A 16,490-nucleotide genomic window follows, 5' to 3' on the forward strand; every position below is an offset into this window, starting at 1 on the left:
CAAGAGGTTGTACTCATAGAGAAATTAACGGTGCATTATCCGTACATCTGGTGTTTTGTATAATATTATTAAACTACGAGGTCAATTATCCATGATATCTACATGATATCTACAAATCTATATATATATCAACAGTCAGTGCAAACTACCAACCTAAAAACTCGGGAGTGGCTACTTGTTCATTACACAAAGCAGTCCTGGTAGAAGAAAACCAACCAGTGATAATGCTTCCTTAAGCTTACCACAACGAGGAAGATTAGACTATTTAGAAGACATGCAGACAGAACCGTAATACATATATATATAGTGCATGTGCTCAGTCTAACCCTGCTTTAGTTGCAAGTTTGCGGTGAATTATAGGACTATCAGGGTCTGAAAGTTCAGATAAAATAAAAAAAAATTGTATCTTAGACATGGTTTATCACTCGATGCAAAAAGAGACTTATTAAAATGCCCTGGAAAAGGGCCCCAGACCTCCACGTGATTATTTCTATATTTCGTGTGTAAGGGTGTGCGTTATAGCAATCTGGACGAAACGATTAAAAAAAAAGTTCTTATCTTGCGTTCTGCGCCGTGCTTTCCAACAAGTTGTCTCTTCTTGTCCTCGCTGCTGAGTCTTCCTCAAGTCTCTTCTGGAGAAACGCGGTAATTTCCTGCACTTTGACCAATGCAATCCTCGCACATTGTAACAAAGCCAATGCTCCAATAGGCAAACCACCTGCTTTCGCTATCTGGCATACCTCACCAAACTTGTTTAGTGTGATAGTCATATCTCCGTCTCTTAACTGCTCTTCTTGTAGTGTAGCATCGACCAAAGACACCTCCCCGCCATGATAAAATGAATAGGTGACACAGATAGGGATATGGAGAATTGAAAGCGGGACAGGTACCCGTTCCGTGAGTGTGTGAATTATAACCTTCTCGCCGTCAACCGAAACGTCAGGTCTGCGATAGTGCTGTAGAGCAGCTACAGCTGCTATGCAAGATGCATCGATCAGCCCTCCATCGTGATGGAGGAAATGCACGTCGACACGTACTGCCCAGCATTTTTGACCGGCAACTATACAAAGAGATTCGGTATCGATGGCATTCGAGCGGCGGATGGCTTTCTCGATAAGACGTGCGAGGAGGACCTCTTGTTCCGTCTGTCTGTATTTGTGGTTCTCGATTTTAGCCTTTAAGTATGCATATAAATAGTGGACAGTCAACTGAGAAGGAGGACGAATTGTTGAGGACGAACCGGCCGGTTTCAAATGCGGGAGAGGCCATAGGCCCTAGTTCAGTTGTAATTTGGAAAATGCCATCAAAGGGACGGTCAGAGAATGGCTTTGAAACCTCGGCAGAGACACGAGCGAGGACCCTAGGAAACTCGGTTTTACCGTCAGTTTTAAGTTAAGACTGTTGCAACTATTTGCAGAGATAGATTTACCTTGTTTTCCCCAGTTGAACATCAGCAAGGCCATAATCTTCACCGAATGAAATTTCGAGCTCTCGGAAAGACTCAAAGTTCCGGCCATCGATACGGAGATTCTCTTTGAGGGCTTCGAGGACGAAGTTCTTTTCGCATGTTGAGGGTTCTAATTCCTTAGGCATTTTTTTGTAAGGATCAGTAAGTGGATTGGAGTTATGAAGAGCACCGGTGGGGGTTCTGGGGAAGACGTGAACTTTTCGCGCGAAAAGCTGCATGCGGCTGAATATGGCTAGCGCACCCGAATTACATAGCCACGCCTCTTGAACAGCTACATACATGTAGTCTTCATTCACATCTTCCAGGCCAGAACCTTCAAATTATTCTTCCTAGTAGCCACAATGACTACAGCTCACAGGTGATCCACTAAACTCGATCGAAGCTTATGCGAAGACTTATTTTTGCTAATCAATGATGACCGTGACCACAGACCAACCTTCGATCCAGCCCGTGGTAAAGAAGCTCCCAAGGGTCCTGCCTACCACCAACGTCTCCTCCCAGCACATACCAAACTCAAGGTCCGCCAACCCGGTCAAGGAGGTGAAGCCGACTCAGAAGTCCGTGATCTCCGCGCTGAGCTGCTCAAGGCAGAGGCAGCCCATTATGCGAAAATCAACGGCGGAAAGGGGGCACAATTAGAATCCACGTCTCCTTCTGGGGGCACAAAGAGAGCTATTGAGAACGGTGGAATTGGAGGCGAGAATGCTGAGGAAGAGAATGCTGAGGTCAAGAGACGGAGAGTACTGGAAGAGACCCGGGACATAGACGCAGACTCGGACGGAGGGAGTGCCAGCGAGAGTAGTGATGAAGAAAGTGACGACGAAGAAGACGAGACTGCCGAGCTATTGCGAGAATTGGAAAAGATAAAGAAAGAAAGAGCTGAAGCTCGTGAGCGCGAGGTAATTCTCTCACTAGTTCAATCTCTAGACTGCCATCTGACATTTTCAACCTCATAGGAAGCTGAAAAAGCTGCTCAAGAGCAAGAAAAGAACGAATACGACGTCGCTCGCGGAAATCCTCTTCTTAATAGAGGATCTGGCGATTTTCAGGTGAAACGTAGGTGGGATGACGATGTTATCTTCAAAAACCAAGCACGCGGCACGAGCGACAAGAATAAAAAGAAAGAATTTGTCAATGATCTTCTGCGTTCGGACTTCCACAAGCGATTCATGGTAAGTTATTTTAATCCAATATATCGATTCGGGTAGAAGACTAATTGCTAGTATTATTTAGAACAAGTATGTGCGATAGAGATGTTTTCTAGGTGTTGGGCAGTTTTCTTAAATAATTGTATTTTTAAACGAAACGTGCGGGTTTGAACCTCGTGTTCCTCATTCATTTCTTGCTCAGTGGCTTAGATACAACGGAATGGTGGATTTAGAAAATGCATTTACTAGGGAAATCCATCGCGGATAGGTTTAAATTGATAGGACAGAGAAATACACAGTTACATCATTAGTACCTATTCATGATACCTATGGAGTATCAATCCTCATCCAGGGCCCGTTTGGGGGCCGTCTGAGACAGGGGTATGGTGGCTTAAACTTTACTCTGTATAATACTACTTCGTTTTAAGAAAATGAGTTAGATATATGGGAGCCATTTTGAGAGTCTAGAAAACGATGAAAAACAGGGTTTTTAAACGAGTATGCAACTTGGGCCCGCTTTCCCTACCGTAACTGTGATGTCCTGCATATATTCAAGGTAGCACATATCTTGCAAAAGAGACTGCTAACTAAAGTACATGTAAGCTAGAAAAATCATATGAAAGTAGGATAACATGTACGTACAAAACCAGAGAATTTGCGAATTACAGAGCCTTTAATTTGGACTATGCACTAGTCTCGTTCCCAGACATGTGTGACCATATGCACCGTGGGCACAGTCTGGTGTAATAAGTTTTTGGAACTTCCTCCGAGAAATGTCCGAGTGACTCCGGGGGCTCTCGGAGAGTCTAAGGGTTCGGAGAGATTTTAAAACCCCGAAATAGTTGATTTTGTATGGCAAACTCGCAAAGATTTAAGGTTCGCCGGGGATATTTAAGGTTCAGAAAACCTCCGCTAGTTTTCAAATTTTACGCTAGTTCGGGGTGTTCTCGGGGTGTGCTAATCCCATACAAAATACCCGGCCCGAAAAGCCTCCTCGAGAGCCCCCCCGAGAGCCCCCCGAGAGCCCTCCGACGCTAATATCTCCGAGAAAATAAGTCACCAAACGAAAAAGACCTATTACACCAGACTGTGCCAGGTCGGCACATTCTGGGCACGAGATTAACTACATGTATGCACTATTACAGCGTTTTAGGGTGTTCCCCGAGTAAGCCTATGCCCGATATTGTTATGTAACTTGGAATTACGGAATTTTTTATTAACCATAGGTACGATTGAGGATTAATACATGTATTCAGATACATGCCAATCATGATCGACCAAAACCAATAAAATAATGCATCTAGAGTATGCATGACTGGTCTCTAGAGTAATGTTTCCGAACACAAGTTCCGGAGATTTTGATATATATATCGGCCCGAGAATAACAACAACCGGACTGGCTCATTAATACGGTCCTAAGGCCGGGCTTTACATTGATTTATAGGGTACGGCCCGAAGAAGCCGGTAGCTTACTACCCATTATGCTAAATTTATAAAGCGTATCATTATTCTAAGATATTTTTTGATATAGATCATCTATTCGGCACGCATAAAAGCCCGAGCCTCACTTCTATCAGCAAGCCCGGCCCGGCATTGACTACATGTATGTACTCTCGACCAAGCCCGACTCCACAGGCCGAGGCCAGGACAGGCCAAGCTGGATAACTACAGGCCTATTAGGGAGATTTAGCTAGACGAGCTCATCGGGGTATGGCGACCACGGGGGTGTGGGGATTTTTGGTTTATTTCCATCCACAGGACAGCTAAATCCACAACAATAAGTAAATTCTAAATATCGTATGAAACTCGAACAATCCATCGTCTTTAATTATATCCATTTGAAAATCGGTTTTAGTACTCTCTGGCGTTGATAGAAAAATCCCCACACCCCCGTGGTCGCCATAGGGCCCCCGTGAGCGCGTCTACTATGGTGCGCACACTCTTAAAGGTGATATGGTGGCATACGGAAGTGGAACAATTGTGGCTGCAATAGGGCCTCATGGGCCAATAAGGGGGCCCATTTCTAGAAATTCTGCTGCATTACTGCCACGGATCAGTCAGGTTTGCTTCTCTGGGGTATAAATGGGTATAATACTGTTCCACTTTGTTCATACAAAAATACACAATTTCAACTTCCTAAGGCTTTACAACCCAGACAGATATTAAAATTCTGCAATGATAGAACTAAACTTCATCACTAGTACTAGAGTTCTATCATTACGCTTTTTTTTTTGCGGTTTTTCGTCGCAAAGTTATAAGCCATTGACATTTCGCCGCGATCCGCTACCTTTAAGCGTGGGCGCACCATACCAAGCTCGTGACGTTTCCGAACACGACTGCTATTGCATTCCATACAAAAAAGCGCCAAATCCACCTTTTTGTATGTCATGCAATATTGGTCGTGTTCGGAAACGCTATGAAGCTACGAGTAGCTAAATCTCCCTCTGCATGAAGCATAACCTTGTTACACAAGGACAATTCAGCAACCCCGCGTCATTCTTAACCTCACTGCAGCTCAATATTGTACTAGCTCTAGTACCCTTATTCAACTCAACCGCAAATTCGATGACTGATACCTAATCACTACAATTTGATATACCAACCCACCCTTGCTTCTTGCCAATATACATATATAATGGCTGACGGTTTGAGCCTTGTAGCAAACATCATTGCCGTCGTTCAACTAGTGGGAGGGGTAGGGAGATATATTAATGAGGTCAAAGGGGCCTCAAAAAGTCTCAAGGATTTCGAAAGAGAGATCGAGTCCTTGAGGTCTATTCTTTTAAAACTGCGAACGTTTGCGGAGGAGAATCCCGTAATAGCAGACTCTTGGAGTTTAACTGCACCACTGGATAAATGCGCAGCCGATATGACCAGGATCAATCTTGAGCTCGCGTTGGTACCTAAGAAAAAAATATGGGGCATACAGCTTTTCTGGTGTCAGTGGCCTTTCAAAGAAAAGGAAACTTTGGGATTTATTGAGCGGAGCGAAAGATTGAAATCTATCTTCATTCTTGCTATGGGTGAATTACAACAGTGGGTTATCTTAGATTTTCTATCTCTTACTTTCACCGAATTTCAAGTTTCCTAACTTATGCAAGGTCTCAACTAAGAAATATTGAAAACAACGTACAGCATCTTGTGCAAGCAGCCCAGGGTTCATATGAGTCTACGAATATCGAAGACCAGAGCATCCAACATGGTACGTACGTGATTGTAGATACATGTATATACAGTGATCAAAGCTTGCTATGGTGGTATCTTCTCAAGAGCTCCCTTTTCCATGGCGCCAAATTCCGGTCCCGAGCGTATCCTTATAGCAAGCCTTAGAGTACTGTATACACATGCATATGAATACATATCCTCCAAATCATTGGATTACCCTTCTAACGAAAGCCTACTTTAGACAAACCGAATAGGGAAGTAGTAATCAATTGGCTGTACGCGGAAGCATTCGACAAGCGCCATACCGAGATTAGTGGAAGAAGACAACCGAATACTGGGGAATGGATGTTGAAAGAACCCGAAGTCCAAAACTGGGAGAATGGGAAATCGAAATCTCGACTACTTTGGGGTTACGGTATACGTATGTGTATATGCCCTCTGCCGTGTTATACGGATATTGCTCACCCGGAACACACTTTTAGCTGGAGCGGGAAAGACCTTTTTGAGGTAAGTACTTTTCAAACTAATCATGATTTCTAAAGTGAACTGGATTATATATATATACATGTATGTACCCGTTCTGACCCATAATACACGTAGCTCACTCGTGATCGACCATCTTAAAAAGCGAGCGCGAGCATCGACACAATCGAAGTGCGGCGTGGCCTATATCTACTTTAATTACAGCGAGCAAGCACAGCAAACCCCATTGTTAGTTCTTTCCAACTTGACGAAACAACTTGCATGTCAGTTACAAGAATTACCCACGGAGGTAAACAAGTTATACAAAAATATAACCGATAAACAAAAAACTCCCAGTTTGGAGGAACGTTATAACTTACTCCGTATAATTGCAAAAGCATTTGTCCCGGGCAATGTTTTTCTTGTTTGTGATGCTCTTGATGAATGCAAACAGGATACCCAACGAAAAATCCTCTTGCCATTGTTCCACCGAATGGCAAATGATGGCATGAATTTATTCATAACGAGTCGCGAATATCCTGACGATATTCAAACCTCTTTCAAAAACTCATCAAAGGTTAAGCTCCGGGCCAAGAACGAGGATATCAATTTCTACATACAACAGAAAATAGCCGAGCATCCGCGCGCACATCGCCTTGTTGAGAGTGCAAGATGCCAAAATGAGATAGTTTATCAACTGAAAAAGTGCGCAAATGGGATGTAAGTACATGTACTAAGATGTAAAATGGCATCCTAATGACCTGTTTGTAGGTTCTTGATGGTTTCTTTCCATGTGAAATATCTTTGCCAACAGGTCAATGTCAAACAGCTGCTTGCAGCTCTCAAGAAACTCAACGATTCTTCCAGCAAGGGCGAGCCTACGATGGATCCTACATACGATAGAGCCATAGAGAGCATTAAACGGCAGGAAGGAAACTGTGTAGAGTTAGCTTTAAAGATACTGTTCTGGCTGGCCAGTGCCCAGCGTGTGCTCACGGTTCGCGAGCTTCAAATAGCAGTCTCCATTGAAAACGACTGCGCCACTTTTGATAAGACCGCTCTAGCGGATAGAAATACACTACTTGATGTTTGCGCTGGTCTCATGACAATAGATCAAGAGAATAACGAGGAAGAAAATGATCTTAAGGATACTGTCAGATTAGCTCATTATACAATCCAAGAGTATTTGCTCAGAAAGTCGATAATATCGAACGATGGAGACATTCAGATAGCCACAGCGTGCATCAGTTTTATCTCTTATGATAACTTCACCCAAGGCGCCTGTATTTCCGGCAAATCCGACGAATATCGGTCATATCTTCATACGTTCCTCGAATACGTTGTTGTGTACCTGATCGTCCACCTCAGAGAATGTGATGAGACCTTAACAACACAACTGGTCCTTCAATTTCTTGAAAATCCCCAATTATTTTTGGTTTATGTGGAAGGTCATTTGTTATTAGATGATCCCTATTGCTCAAGGCCTACCCCTTTACACTTTGCTGCCGGGTTAGAACACACGAGAGTAACGAAATCTCTCCTTGAAAGGGGTGCTACTATCACAGCCGTAGACATTAAAGGATATACAGCACTACATCATGCAGCCGAAATGGGACATGAGTCAATAGTCAAGCTACTCCTCGAAATGGGCGCCGATATCAAAGCCGTGGACAATGACGGATGGACAGCACTGCATAGTGCAGCTAGCTGGGGATATGAGTCAATGGTCAAGCTACTGCTCGAAATGGGCGCCGATATCAAAGCCGTGGACAATTATGGATGGACAGCACTACATCTTGCAGCTGAGGAACATGAGCCAGTAGTCAAGCTACTCCTCGAAATGGGCGCCGATATCAAAGCCGTGGACAATGATGGATGGACAGCACTGCATAGTGCAGCTCGCTCGGGGCATGAGCCAGTAGTCAAGCTACTCCTTGAAATGGGCGCCGATATCAAAGCCGTGAAGAATGACGGATGGACAGCACTGCATCTTGCGGCTTACAACGAAAAGGAGCCAGTAGTCAAGCTACTCCTCGAAATGGGCGCCGATATCAAAGCCGTGGACAATGATGGACAGACAGCACTGCATTGTGCAGCTCGCTCGGGGCATGAGTCAGTAGTCAAGCTACTCCTTGAAATGGGCGCCGATATCAAAGCCGTGAAGAATGACGGATGGACAGCACTGCATCTTGCGGCTTACAACGAAAAGGAGCCAGTAGTCAAGCTACTCCTCGAAATGGGCGCCGATATCAAAGCCGTGGACAATGATGGACAGACAGCCATGGATCTCACGGATAGCCGTACCCATTGGAAAGTAGTCCAACTACTCGAGAAATATATGGTAACCGGCACCGCAGTGGTAGAAACTGACGAAAATGCGGGTGGTGAGGGTGTTTCTCAAGAATAGTAAAAGGGTCATCGCCATAAAGCAGTGACAGATGAATGATATTACTGCGTAAGTGCTTGAGAAAGCATCTAAAGAGCCGTTTGATAAGGCTGACATTTTGATATCAGGGCGTGCTTCGAGTTGAGTCAGGGGTGGGAATCTTGGGTACAAGAGTGACGACCTAGAAGCGGGAGGGGTACCTTTTCTTTATTTTCTTCTGTCATTTTTGTTGAGCCTTCAAGTTGTATATAATGATGTGCCCGGAGATTGTTTTGGGGTCATTATAGGATACTGCGGTATATACGTACTATAAACAATAACTACATGTATTTGCACTATCTAAGGATGTTCTGGAACTTCTTAGTACTAGAAACCATCGAGAGTATCAAGATAAGGTTATACATGCGTATGATGAAATTTAGGTAAATTTAACCCCAAGATACTCAAATTTGTTCGAAATATTAGTACGTAAAGATGGTTTGATAGTGTTCAACATTTAAAAGCATGCCAAGCCATCTATTTCGCCACGAGTGATATCTCATGAATCCGCATGTTTCTTTTGTATCTAATCAAGGCTAATTTATTACTCAACCATTATCTCAATTTCTAACAAATCCTCTGCCCACAGCTCTCCTCTCTACACCTCCGCGGCGATTATAAAGCCAGGCCTCTTTTATATTCCCTACGTTCCTTACAATCGGCGGTGCCAGATTCTTCCGCGTGGCAGCGTCATCGGAGAGGACCTTCACACTCACAACCCCTTTCTTAAGAACCTTGTTCCGGCGCTTTTGTTCCCGTCGGCGCCGATTCTTTTCGAGATGCTTTGACGGTTGGCCTGGCGGCGCTGGGGTGTCATCTTCGGAATCCTCCGCATCAGAGTCTTCTTCTGGGCGCGAGGCAACGGCCGCAAGAAGAGATTCTGGGAGGAGCTTGGGAATTTTGGTTTTTTCGATTGGAGCAAGGGCGGATGTATCCTCTGGGGTTTGTTCTTTATCTCCGCCTGCAGCTTCGTTTCTTGTTTCTGATTCGGCTTCGGCCTCGGCCGTAGCATTTGATGCCTCGAGAGTGAGCTGAGATGCCGCTTCATCGAGACGTTGACGTTTCCGGGCGTCAGCGCCGGCTTTCTGGTTCTTCAATTGGGTGTCTCGCTCTTTTCTCTTCTTGCGCGCGGCGTCTTTCTGTCTATAGTTTCAATTACAAGTTAGCTACCAGCTTAATCTGCATTGACACTAGAATGGCGAGCAGGGGCATATACGCTTCTGCTGCCTTGCGCGCCTCTTCGTCCCGCTTAAGAGCTTCCTCTTTCCCGGCACCTAGCGAAGTCTCTTCGGGCGCTTCGTCATCCGAGTCCGAAGCATCCGAGTTCTCTTGGGAATCTGCAATATCTCTGGAATCTGGTTTCGCAGAGCTCTGGGGGTCCGCGATTTCCTCGGGTTTGCTGGTGGTGGTGGTGGTGGTGGTGGTGGTGGTGGTGGTGGCGGCGGAGGTACCGTCCTCATCAAAGCGGGTGTGATTTCGGCGGGGCGTAGGTGTGGACGTTAGAGGGAGGGCTGGTGAGAGAGGTTCGATAGGCTCGCCATTGCGGGACGCTTTGGCGCGGTGGGCACGGGTAAGAGGGGCCATTGGGTCTGGGGGTTTTTGTGGTGGTGGTGGTGGTGAATGCCACTGTCACTGTCGCTGGCACTGGGTCGGTCGGGAAATTTTTATGGATGCCAAGAGTGAGGCTCTCAGGGATGTTCCGGTCCCGGAATAGAATCCCGAGGATACCTAGATGTCACACTCTGGCAGGTATCGACCTCTGGGCGGGAACAAATGGATTCGGTAGGGTATGCAAGGGGTATTATTCTAGAATGCTCTGCAATCAAACACTAAAGTACCTATCTACTCTAGATGGCACCTACATGTATGTATCCTTATACGTGCATACATAACTCAAAAGATACAAAAGCCATCCAGCCAAACAGACTCGACCAAGGCTAGAAACCCAATTAGAATCCTGGGATAGTTCTCTCCCGCATCGCATCCCCAGGGGCTGTGTCTATCCAAGTAACACCTCTTATCTTCACCACAATCCTTATAAAGCTCGAGCTCATCCACTACGCTCCTCCAGCTGCTGTTGCGTCCCTTCCATACTTTGCTCCCAACTCGACGGTTAACTGCAGATAGCCATGGATATCGAAGGACTTGTTACTCCCCCGCCCCCTCCTCCCAAAGAAGGCCGAAAATATGATCTCATCGTCTTCGGTGCGTCCGGGTACACAGGCCGTCTGACCTGCGAACAAGTCCTTGCCAACACACCCTCAACTCTGAAATGGGCCATTGCCGGTCGCTCACCCAATAAGCTTGAGCTTCTTGCACTGGAATATAACAAGCGCTTTCCAGACCGTGTCCCTGTTGGTATGCTTCCCCCTTTCTACCTCCCAAGGCAGGTTTTGAGTTGGATTCTGATGGCAGTACTGCATGGGGATAGGGATCTTTATTGCGAACGTGGAAAATGAAGATACATTGGAGACCATGGCCCGGGTAACGAGGGTGCTCATAACGACTGTGGGCCCATACCTGAAGTATGGGACACCGGTGCTGGAAGCGTGTGCGTTGAATGGAACCCATTATGTAGATGCGACGGTAGAGACCACATGGGTGAGGGAGATGATCAAAAAGTATCACAAGACAGCGACAGTTAATGGTGCCGTGGTATGTGGCCCCTTTCCTGTCATTTGAATCATTGCTACTCCAGTCGTCATTAGCCGCGCCTCTATCATTACCCCTAATATAAACATTACTAATAACCATTCAGATCATCCCGCAATGCGGTGTGCAGTCTGCGCCTGCAGACCTTGCTGCCCACTCCCTCGTATCATTGATTCGTAATCGTCTCTCCTGCCCTACCGATAATATAACCTTCACACTCCTCGATCACGTTTCAGGTGTCTCCGGAGGAACAGTCGAAACACTCCTCTCGGTATGGGAGATCGCAACACTCCAGGAAATGTTTCACGCGCGCAGAACTTACTCCCTCTCCCCCATCAAGGGGCTCGATCTCCCCTTCATCCCGCCCATCCAACAGCATGAAGATCTTGGAGTCCTAACCAAGAACGTCCAGGCGAGTCATGACGAGAAGGTCGTGATGCGTAGTTGGGGTCTAAACCAAGGAGGGGAGTGGTATGGCAGAAATTTTATGTTTAGGGAGTATAGAAGTGTGGAGACAATGTTCATGGCGGTGTGGATGTATATATGGATGAGCATGATCCAGATTTTGCCTTATGTCACGCCTGTTAGGTACGTACAATACCATTGGCATTAATATGAAGTTCATGCTAATATGAACAGATGGATAATTCGCCGCTACTATGCACCCCCATTGGGCGAGGGTCCGATCTTGGAGTCGACTAACAAGTACCGCATTGAATGGCGCGGTGTAGCTGAGGCGGACGACGATAACGAGGAGGCTGCGAAAGCTACTATTTCAATATTGTGCGAGAAAGACACCTACACCACTACAGGAATCCTACTTGTGCAAACGGCAATGAGCTTGCTGTCAGACGAAGAGACATTCGCAAAGAAAACTGGCGGTGGTGTTCTGACACCATCGGCGGCGGCAAGTCCAGCGCTCTTCATGGCGCTAGATAGGTGTGGGTTTCATGTAGAGACGAAAATGATGGAGGAATTTTAGATAAGAGATCAGAGAAGGGTAGAGAAGGGAAGCATGCTATTATACTGGACAAGGGCTAGAACGGGGTGGGCCGGAAAGGGATGAGAGGAGTTTTTAATTTGCACTTTACATACATGTTCAATACCAATAAACCCATGCATTATTATCATTGACCTACTACTCGTTCCTACAATCATTGACCCAATCTTTACTGGTGTCCACTCACCAATGCCTCTTTTAGCAGCCTACATAACTCCCTAGCTGTTCCCACAGAGGCCTGGTAACCCGTTCCGCCGTGCCCGTAGTTATGGCCTACAATTCTCCACATCCCATCCACCTTCACCCACTCCACCTCCACTCTAACTCCCCCCTTCCTACTTGGCCGTCTCCCTACCTGCTCACTCACCACCACAAATTCCCCCTCCTCCAACAACTCTGGCGCTAGCTCCCTACACCGCTCCCGTATGCGTGCCGACAACCCTACATCTACCTCCGCACTCCAATCCCCGTCGTCCTTGCTACCCCCAAGAATGCTCGTCCCACTCCCCGGGCGCGGTATCACATATGCCGTCCAGTCCTCTCCTTCCGTGAACGTTATCCCCGCCGCCTCGCCCTTTACGAGTACCGTCTGTCCCTTCGCTGGATACACATCTGGGTCTGCGCACAGCGCTCCGGCCGCCAGGCCGGTGCAGTTGATCACCGCCACTGCCTCCTCGAGCGAGGGGAGGTCAAACACTTCGCTGAGGGCGTCGACTTCTGCGGTGTGGGTTTTGACGCCGAGGTCACCGAGACGGCCGAGGAGGTGGTCGAGGTAGGTGTTGGGGTCGAGGCAGAAGGAGTCGTATGTGTGTGGGGTGTAGGAGGTCACGAGTGTAGACCACCAGGGCGTGGTGGTAAGGCGGTGGTGCGAGGTGGTTAGCTGTGAGAGGGGTTAGTGGGGTATAGAAAAAATAAGTATTCGACAGCAGCAGGGTTTGGGGGGGGGGGTTACTCTGAGACCGGCATCTGGGTTCTGGCACAGCGTCTGCCAATACTTGTAGGTCTCTGCCTCAAAGCCCTGGAGCCTGGTGTCGGTGGGGGAAGCGTGGGAGCGCCAGTGCTGGGGACATCAGTGCCTCTCCATGATGCATTTCCGGATGTATATATGGTACTTACTGCGCCGGCTCTATGGAACGTCAGCTCTCCCCATCTTTATCCAGTACATATATGGGCACCATGTATATGCTGTAGATTAAACGGATGTTTCATACTTTGTGGAGCAATACTCGATGCTGTCCTCGCCGGGCCAATATTTTGCGACAACAGCAACGCCGAAGCCGGCCTCGAGGAGGGTGAGCGCTGTCTGGAGCCCTACCACGCCGGCGCCCAGGACGATGATCTCCTCTTGTTTAGACATTGTGTTGTGGGTGATATCTCGTGAAGTAGCTGGGTAGGTCTAGTTACATGTATCTACAGTGCCTTTATCTCTACGAGAAAGGTGGGAAGCACAAGGTTTAAGGCGATATGGGATGTGCGGATATAATTCCCCGTGGAGTAAGGTGAGTGTTTTTCGTACCCTTGTAAAGCACTCTAGGTGCTTTGTGTGTGTGCTATGGGAACGCTACTGCACGTCCCTGGGATGGGAAAGCTAGGAAGCTTGGAATTCGTGAGTGTGCTCTAGGGTTAGGTTATTTACTTGGTGGAGTTTAATACTGGATGGGAGTGATCATTTGGCGGAGATTTCAGTAAAATGAGTATATAGTAAATATTACTAGTAGCTTATACTTAACTGCTTCTTATGAGTGTTATCATAAATGGAATACTAGCGCCAAAAAATACTGGTTATATAACTGTCTCTGGTCCCGCACTTTGTTCTAACCACATACATGTAGAAAGCACCGAGTATTGTTATATTCGTACATACATGATATATATAGGTATATGTAGTTACTATATACATGTATGATTTTAGTAGTCGTGGACAATCGTCAAGCAGAATTTCATTAGTGTTCCACTTGTGAGTATTTGAGTACTAGCGCCAGAATTTAATAGACCCAAGACAGTTATTTTATAAATGTACTTTACTACTACCCATGAGGCTTCCATCTAGCCAGCTTTTGGTTATACGTGCACCTAGACTCACAACGCACTGCAAGATCCTAGTTCAATTCGCTACAAGCAATGACTTTGGCATACAAGGACGTACATATAAGGTAATGATAAATCTGGGTCTTCTTACAGCTTCAGTTTACTCCCCAAAACGACATTGCCAAGCCACTCATCAATATGCTTAAATATCTCTTCCGGTGCTTCCAATAGCGCCCAGTGCGATGCCTCCACATCTCGAACTGTCAAGTCGGTGATGAGTTTATCCTGACTATCAATCATTTCCGGCCTAATTGCCATATCTTTCATGGCGCGGATAATAAGGGTCGGAACTTCAATGCGTGTGATCTCCAGTCTACATAGTATTAATATTAGCGAATATTAATGGGGAATTAAAATTCATTAAAAATAGGGTGGATGTACTTCTGCTCATCCTCGTGGTTAACTTCGCGGATTTTGTACCAGTTCACTAGAGAAAGAGGTTAGTTCATGACCGTTTTTGACCAGTATGGGTAGTGGGGGGCGCCGGCTCATACAAGGGCCATGAAATCCCCTCGAGAACGCATCCATATATACTTCCAGATCCTATTTACCCACAAACGTCAGTACCGATTATCTTACCTCCGCTCTCACCAGGTTTTACACACTTTCTCCGTAAATAATGCACTTAATGTATTATCCTCCCCAATCCCGCTGATTAAATCCTTCTCGACCTGTAGTTTCCCCACCGGCTTCGCATCCTTACTGTTCCTGTACAAGAACTTGATAAATTTTCTCCTATTATCTTCGCTCTCCAAATCCTTGTCCGTCTGCGGGTCCGAAAACGCAATTTGATACGTAAAGCTCGGATATTTCTGGACCATAACCTCCAGCGGGAAGAATACCGGCATGATTGGTATAAAGAAGCCGCAAACGGTTATGATATGGGTGAACCTCCGTGGGTGGTAGAGGTGGATGCGGTAGGAGACGAAAGCACCCCAGTCATGACCGAGAAGGATCACGTTTGAAAGCTTGAGGTGTTGGGTGAGAGCGTACATATCCGAGGCAGTAGATTTCCAGCTGTATGCCGAGATGGGAGAGGGTGGCACTCGGGGCATGTCTGTTTTTCCATAACCAATCATGTCGGGGACCACGACGCGGAAACCTTTTTGCAGGAGGTATGGTATAATGTTCTTCCAGCCATCTATATGCCCCTTGATTAATTCCTGATTCTCTACTTACGGTGTGGGTGGATAATAGGATTGAGGACGAACACCAGAAATCGGGAAAGCCATGGATCTATTCAATATGCTATTAGTATATATATGCGTATATAGTCCAGACCTTTTATTCTGCCAGCAATTAATTGTTCTGAATACTTACACAGAAAATAGTCCCCTTCAGGGTACCTTGTGGGAGTCCTTGAACGTAGTCTAAATGTTCATCATAATATCAGCCTCGAAGGCTCAATCGTACTATTATCATACGAGCGACTTACGATAATTTCTCCCATTCAATGTTGCAAACTCATGAGTGACACGGGGGTCGTCGTATGGGTCGATTGGTTTCAAACTCATGATAAAAGTATGTAATTGTAGCTCTGAAGGTTGAGTTCTATTCTCTCAACGAACGGCTCTAGGTATTTATAACCCCCCCAGGGATCCTCGAAGAACCCCACTTTAGCAAGTGCATTCCTGGCGGCAGCTACATATTAGTCAATTGATTATTGACCGAGGCACCGTGATAATTGATAACTAAAACTGGCCACTTCCGGGTCGGAGGTCTATTCATCCATCCCCGTCCCAATTTCTGCACGTCGGCGTAGATGAGTTTCGTAATTGGGGTATAATAAAAAGATTACGAATATAATACGAGTCACCACTTGGCTCGGCGCGAGGAAGAACACGAACCTGCTCGGTGTGCCTTCTCTATATAGGTTACACTATATTACCACTTTTGTAGTACATCTAATAAGTATATAATTATAACCTGCATATGCAATGTGCTTTTATAGTCTTCTGATTCATTGAGAGATGTTTTTGTTTCACTTGAAACATGTTGTGTTGGATATTAACATAGGGTATTGTGCTGAGTGGTGTTAGAGTGTTAATAGGGTTGCTACTGGTTCTGGGATTTGATAGTGGT

General features: G+C 46.1%; 8 protein-coding genes across 8 annotated transcripts; 4 read left to right on the plus strand and 4 right to left on the minus strand.

The window, feature by feature from the left end:
* Window positions 1-554: 554 nt before the first annotated feature.
* Window positions 555-1,593, minus strand: LAJ45_02656 (uncharacterized protein; the record flags this gene model as incomplete). Its single annotated transcript, XM_046112247.1, has 3 exons — window positions 555-1,149; window positions 1,241-1,360; window positions 1,430-1,593. The coding sequence occupies 3 exons, from the start codon at window positions 1,591-1,593 to the stop codon at window positions 555-557; spliced, it is 879 nt and encodes a 292-aa protein (XP_045974373.1).
* Window positions 1,594-1,809: 216 nt separating this feature from the next.
* Window positions 1,810-2,719, plus strand: LAJ45_02657 (uncharacterized protein; the record flags this gene model as incomplete). The annotated part of the gene is made up of 4 exons (XM_046112248.1): window positions 1,810-1,826; window positions 1,899-2,367; window positions 2,425-2,640; window positions 2,702-2,719. 4 exons carry the CDS (start codon window positions 1,810-1,812, stop codon window positions 2,717-2,719), a joined length of 720 nt encoding a protein of 239 aa, XP_045974374.1.
* Window positions 2,720-5,251: 2,532 nt separating this feature from the next.
* Window positions 5,252-6,405, plus strand: LAJ45_02658 (uncharacterized protein; the record flags this gene model as incomplete). The annotated part of the gene is made up of 6 exons (XM_046112249.1): window positions 5,252-5,652; window positions 5,718-5,818; window positions 6,023-6,056; window positions 6,146-6,202; window positions 6,264-6,288; window positions 6,382-6,405. 6 exons carry the CDS (start codon window positions 5,252-5,254, stop codon window positions 6,403-6,405), a joined length of 642 nt encoding a protein of 213 aa, XP_045974375.1.
* A 1,447-nt stretch (window positions 6,406-7,852) lies between these two features.
* LAJ45_02659 (uncharacterized protein) lies at window positions 7,853-8,650 on the plus strand (the record flags this gene model as incomplete). Its single annotated transcript, XM_046112250.1, has 1 exon — window positions 7,853-8,650. One exon carries the CDS (start codon window positions 7,853-7,855, stop codon window positions 8,648-8,650), a length of 798 nt encoding a protein of 265 aa, XP_045974376.1.
* Window positions 8,651-9,228: 578 nt separating this feature from the next.
* Window positions 9,229-10,252, minus strand: LAJ45_02660 (uncharacterized protein; the record flags this gene model as incomplete). Its single annotated transcript, XM_046112251.1, has 2 exons — window positions 9,229-9,811; window positions 9,885-10,252. The coding sequence occupies 2 exons, from the start codon at window positions 10,250-10,252 to the stop codon at window positions 9,229-9,231; spliced, it is 951 nt and encodes a 316-aa protein (XP_045974377.1).
* A 110-nt stretch (window positions 10,253-10,362) lies between these two features.
* LAJ45_02661 (uncharacterized protein) lies at window positions 10,363-12,386 on the plus strand (the record flags this gene model as incomplete). The annotated part of the gene is made up of 9 exons (XM_046112252.1): window positions 10,363-10,455; window positions 10,520-10,532; window positions 10,635-10,675; window positions 10,740-10,749; window positions 10,796-11,026; window positions 11,100-11,323; window positions 11,427-11,908; window positions 11,960-12,261; window positions 12,310-12,386. The coding sequence occupies 9 exons, from the start codon at window positions 10,363-10,365 to the stop codon at window positions 12,384-12,386; spliced, it is 1,473 nt and encodes a 490-aa protein (XP_045974378.1).
* A 103-nt stretch (window positions 12,387-12,489) lies between these two features.
* On the minus strand, window positions 12,490-13,677 carry LAJ45_02662 (uncharacterized protein; the record flags this gene model as incomplete). Its single annotated transcript, XM_046112253.1, has 4 exons — window positions 12,490-13,200; window positions 13,273-13,380; window positions 13,437-13,446; window positions 13,532-13,677. 4 exons carry the CDS (start codon window positions 13,675-13,677, stop codon window positions 12,490-12,492), a joined length of 975 nt encoding a protein of 324 aa, XP_045974379.1.
* Window positions 13,678-14,419: 742 nt separating this feature from the next.
* Window positions 14,420-15,922, minus strand: LAJ45_02663 (uncharacterized protein; the record flags this gene model as incomplete). Its single annotated transcript, XM_046112254.1, has 8 exons — window positions 14,420-14,432; window positions 14,500-14,721; window positions 14,790-14,835; window positions 14,903-14,951; window positions 15,014-15,549; window positions 15,620-15,644; window positions 15,729-15,778; window positions 15,844-15,922. 8 exons carry the CDS (start codon window positions 15,920-15,922, stop codon window positions 14,420-14,422), a joined length of 1,020 nt encoding a protein of 339 aa, XP_045974380.1.
* Window positions 15,923-16,490: the final 568 nt, after the last annotated feature.

Source organism: Morchella importuna (genome assembly GCF_003444635.1).
Source record: "Morchella importuna strain M04M26 chromosome Unknown Morimp01GS005, whole genome shotgun sequence".
In the NCBI taxonomy this organism is placed as follows: Eukaryota; Fungi; Ascomycota; class Pezizomycetes; order Pezizales; family Morchellaceae; genus Morchella; species Morchella importuna.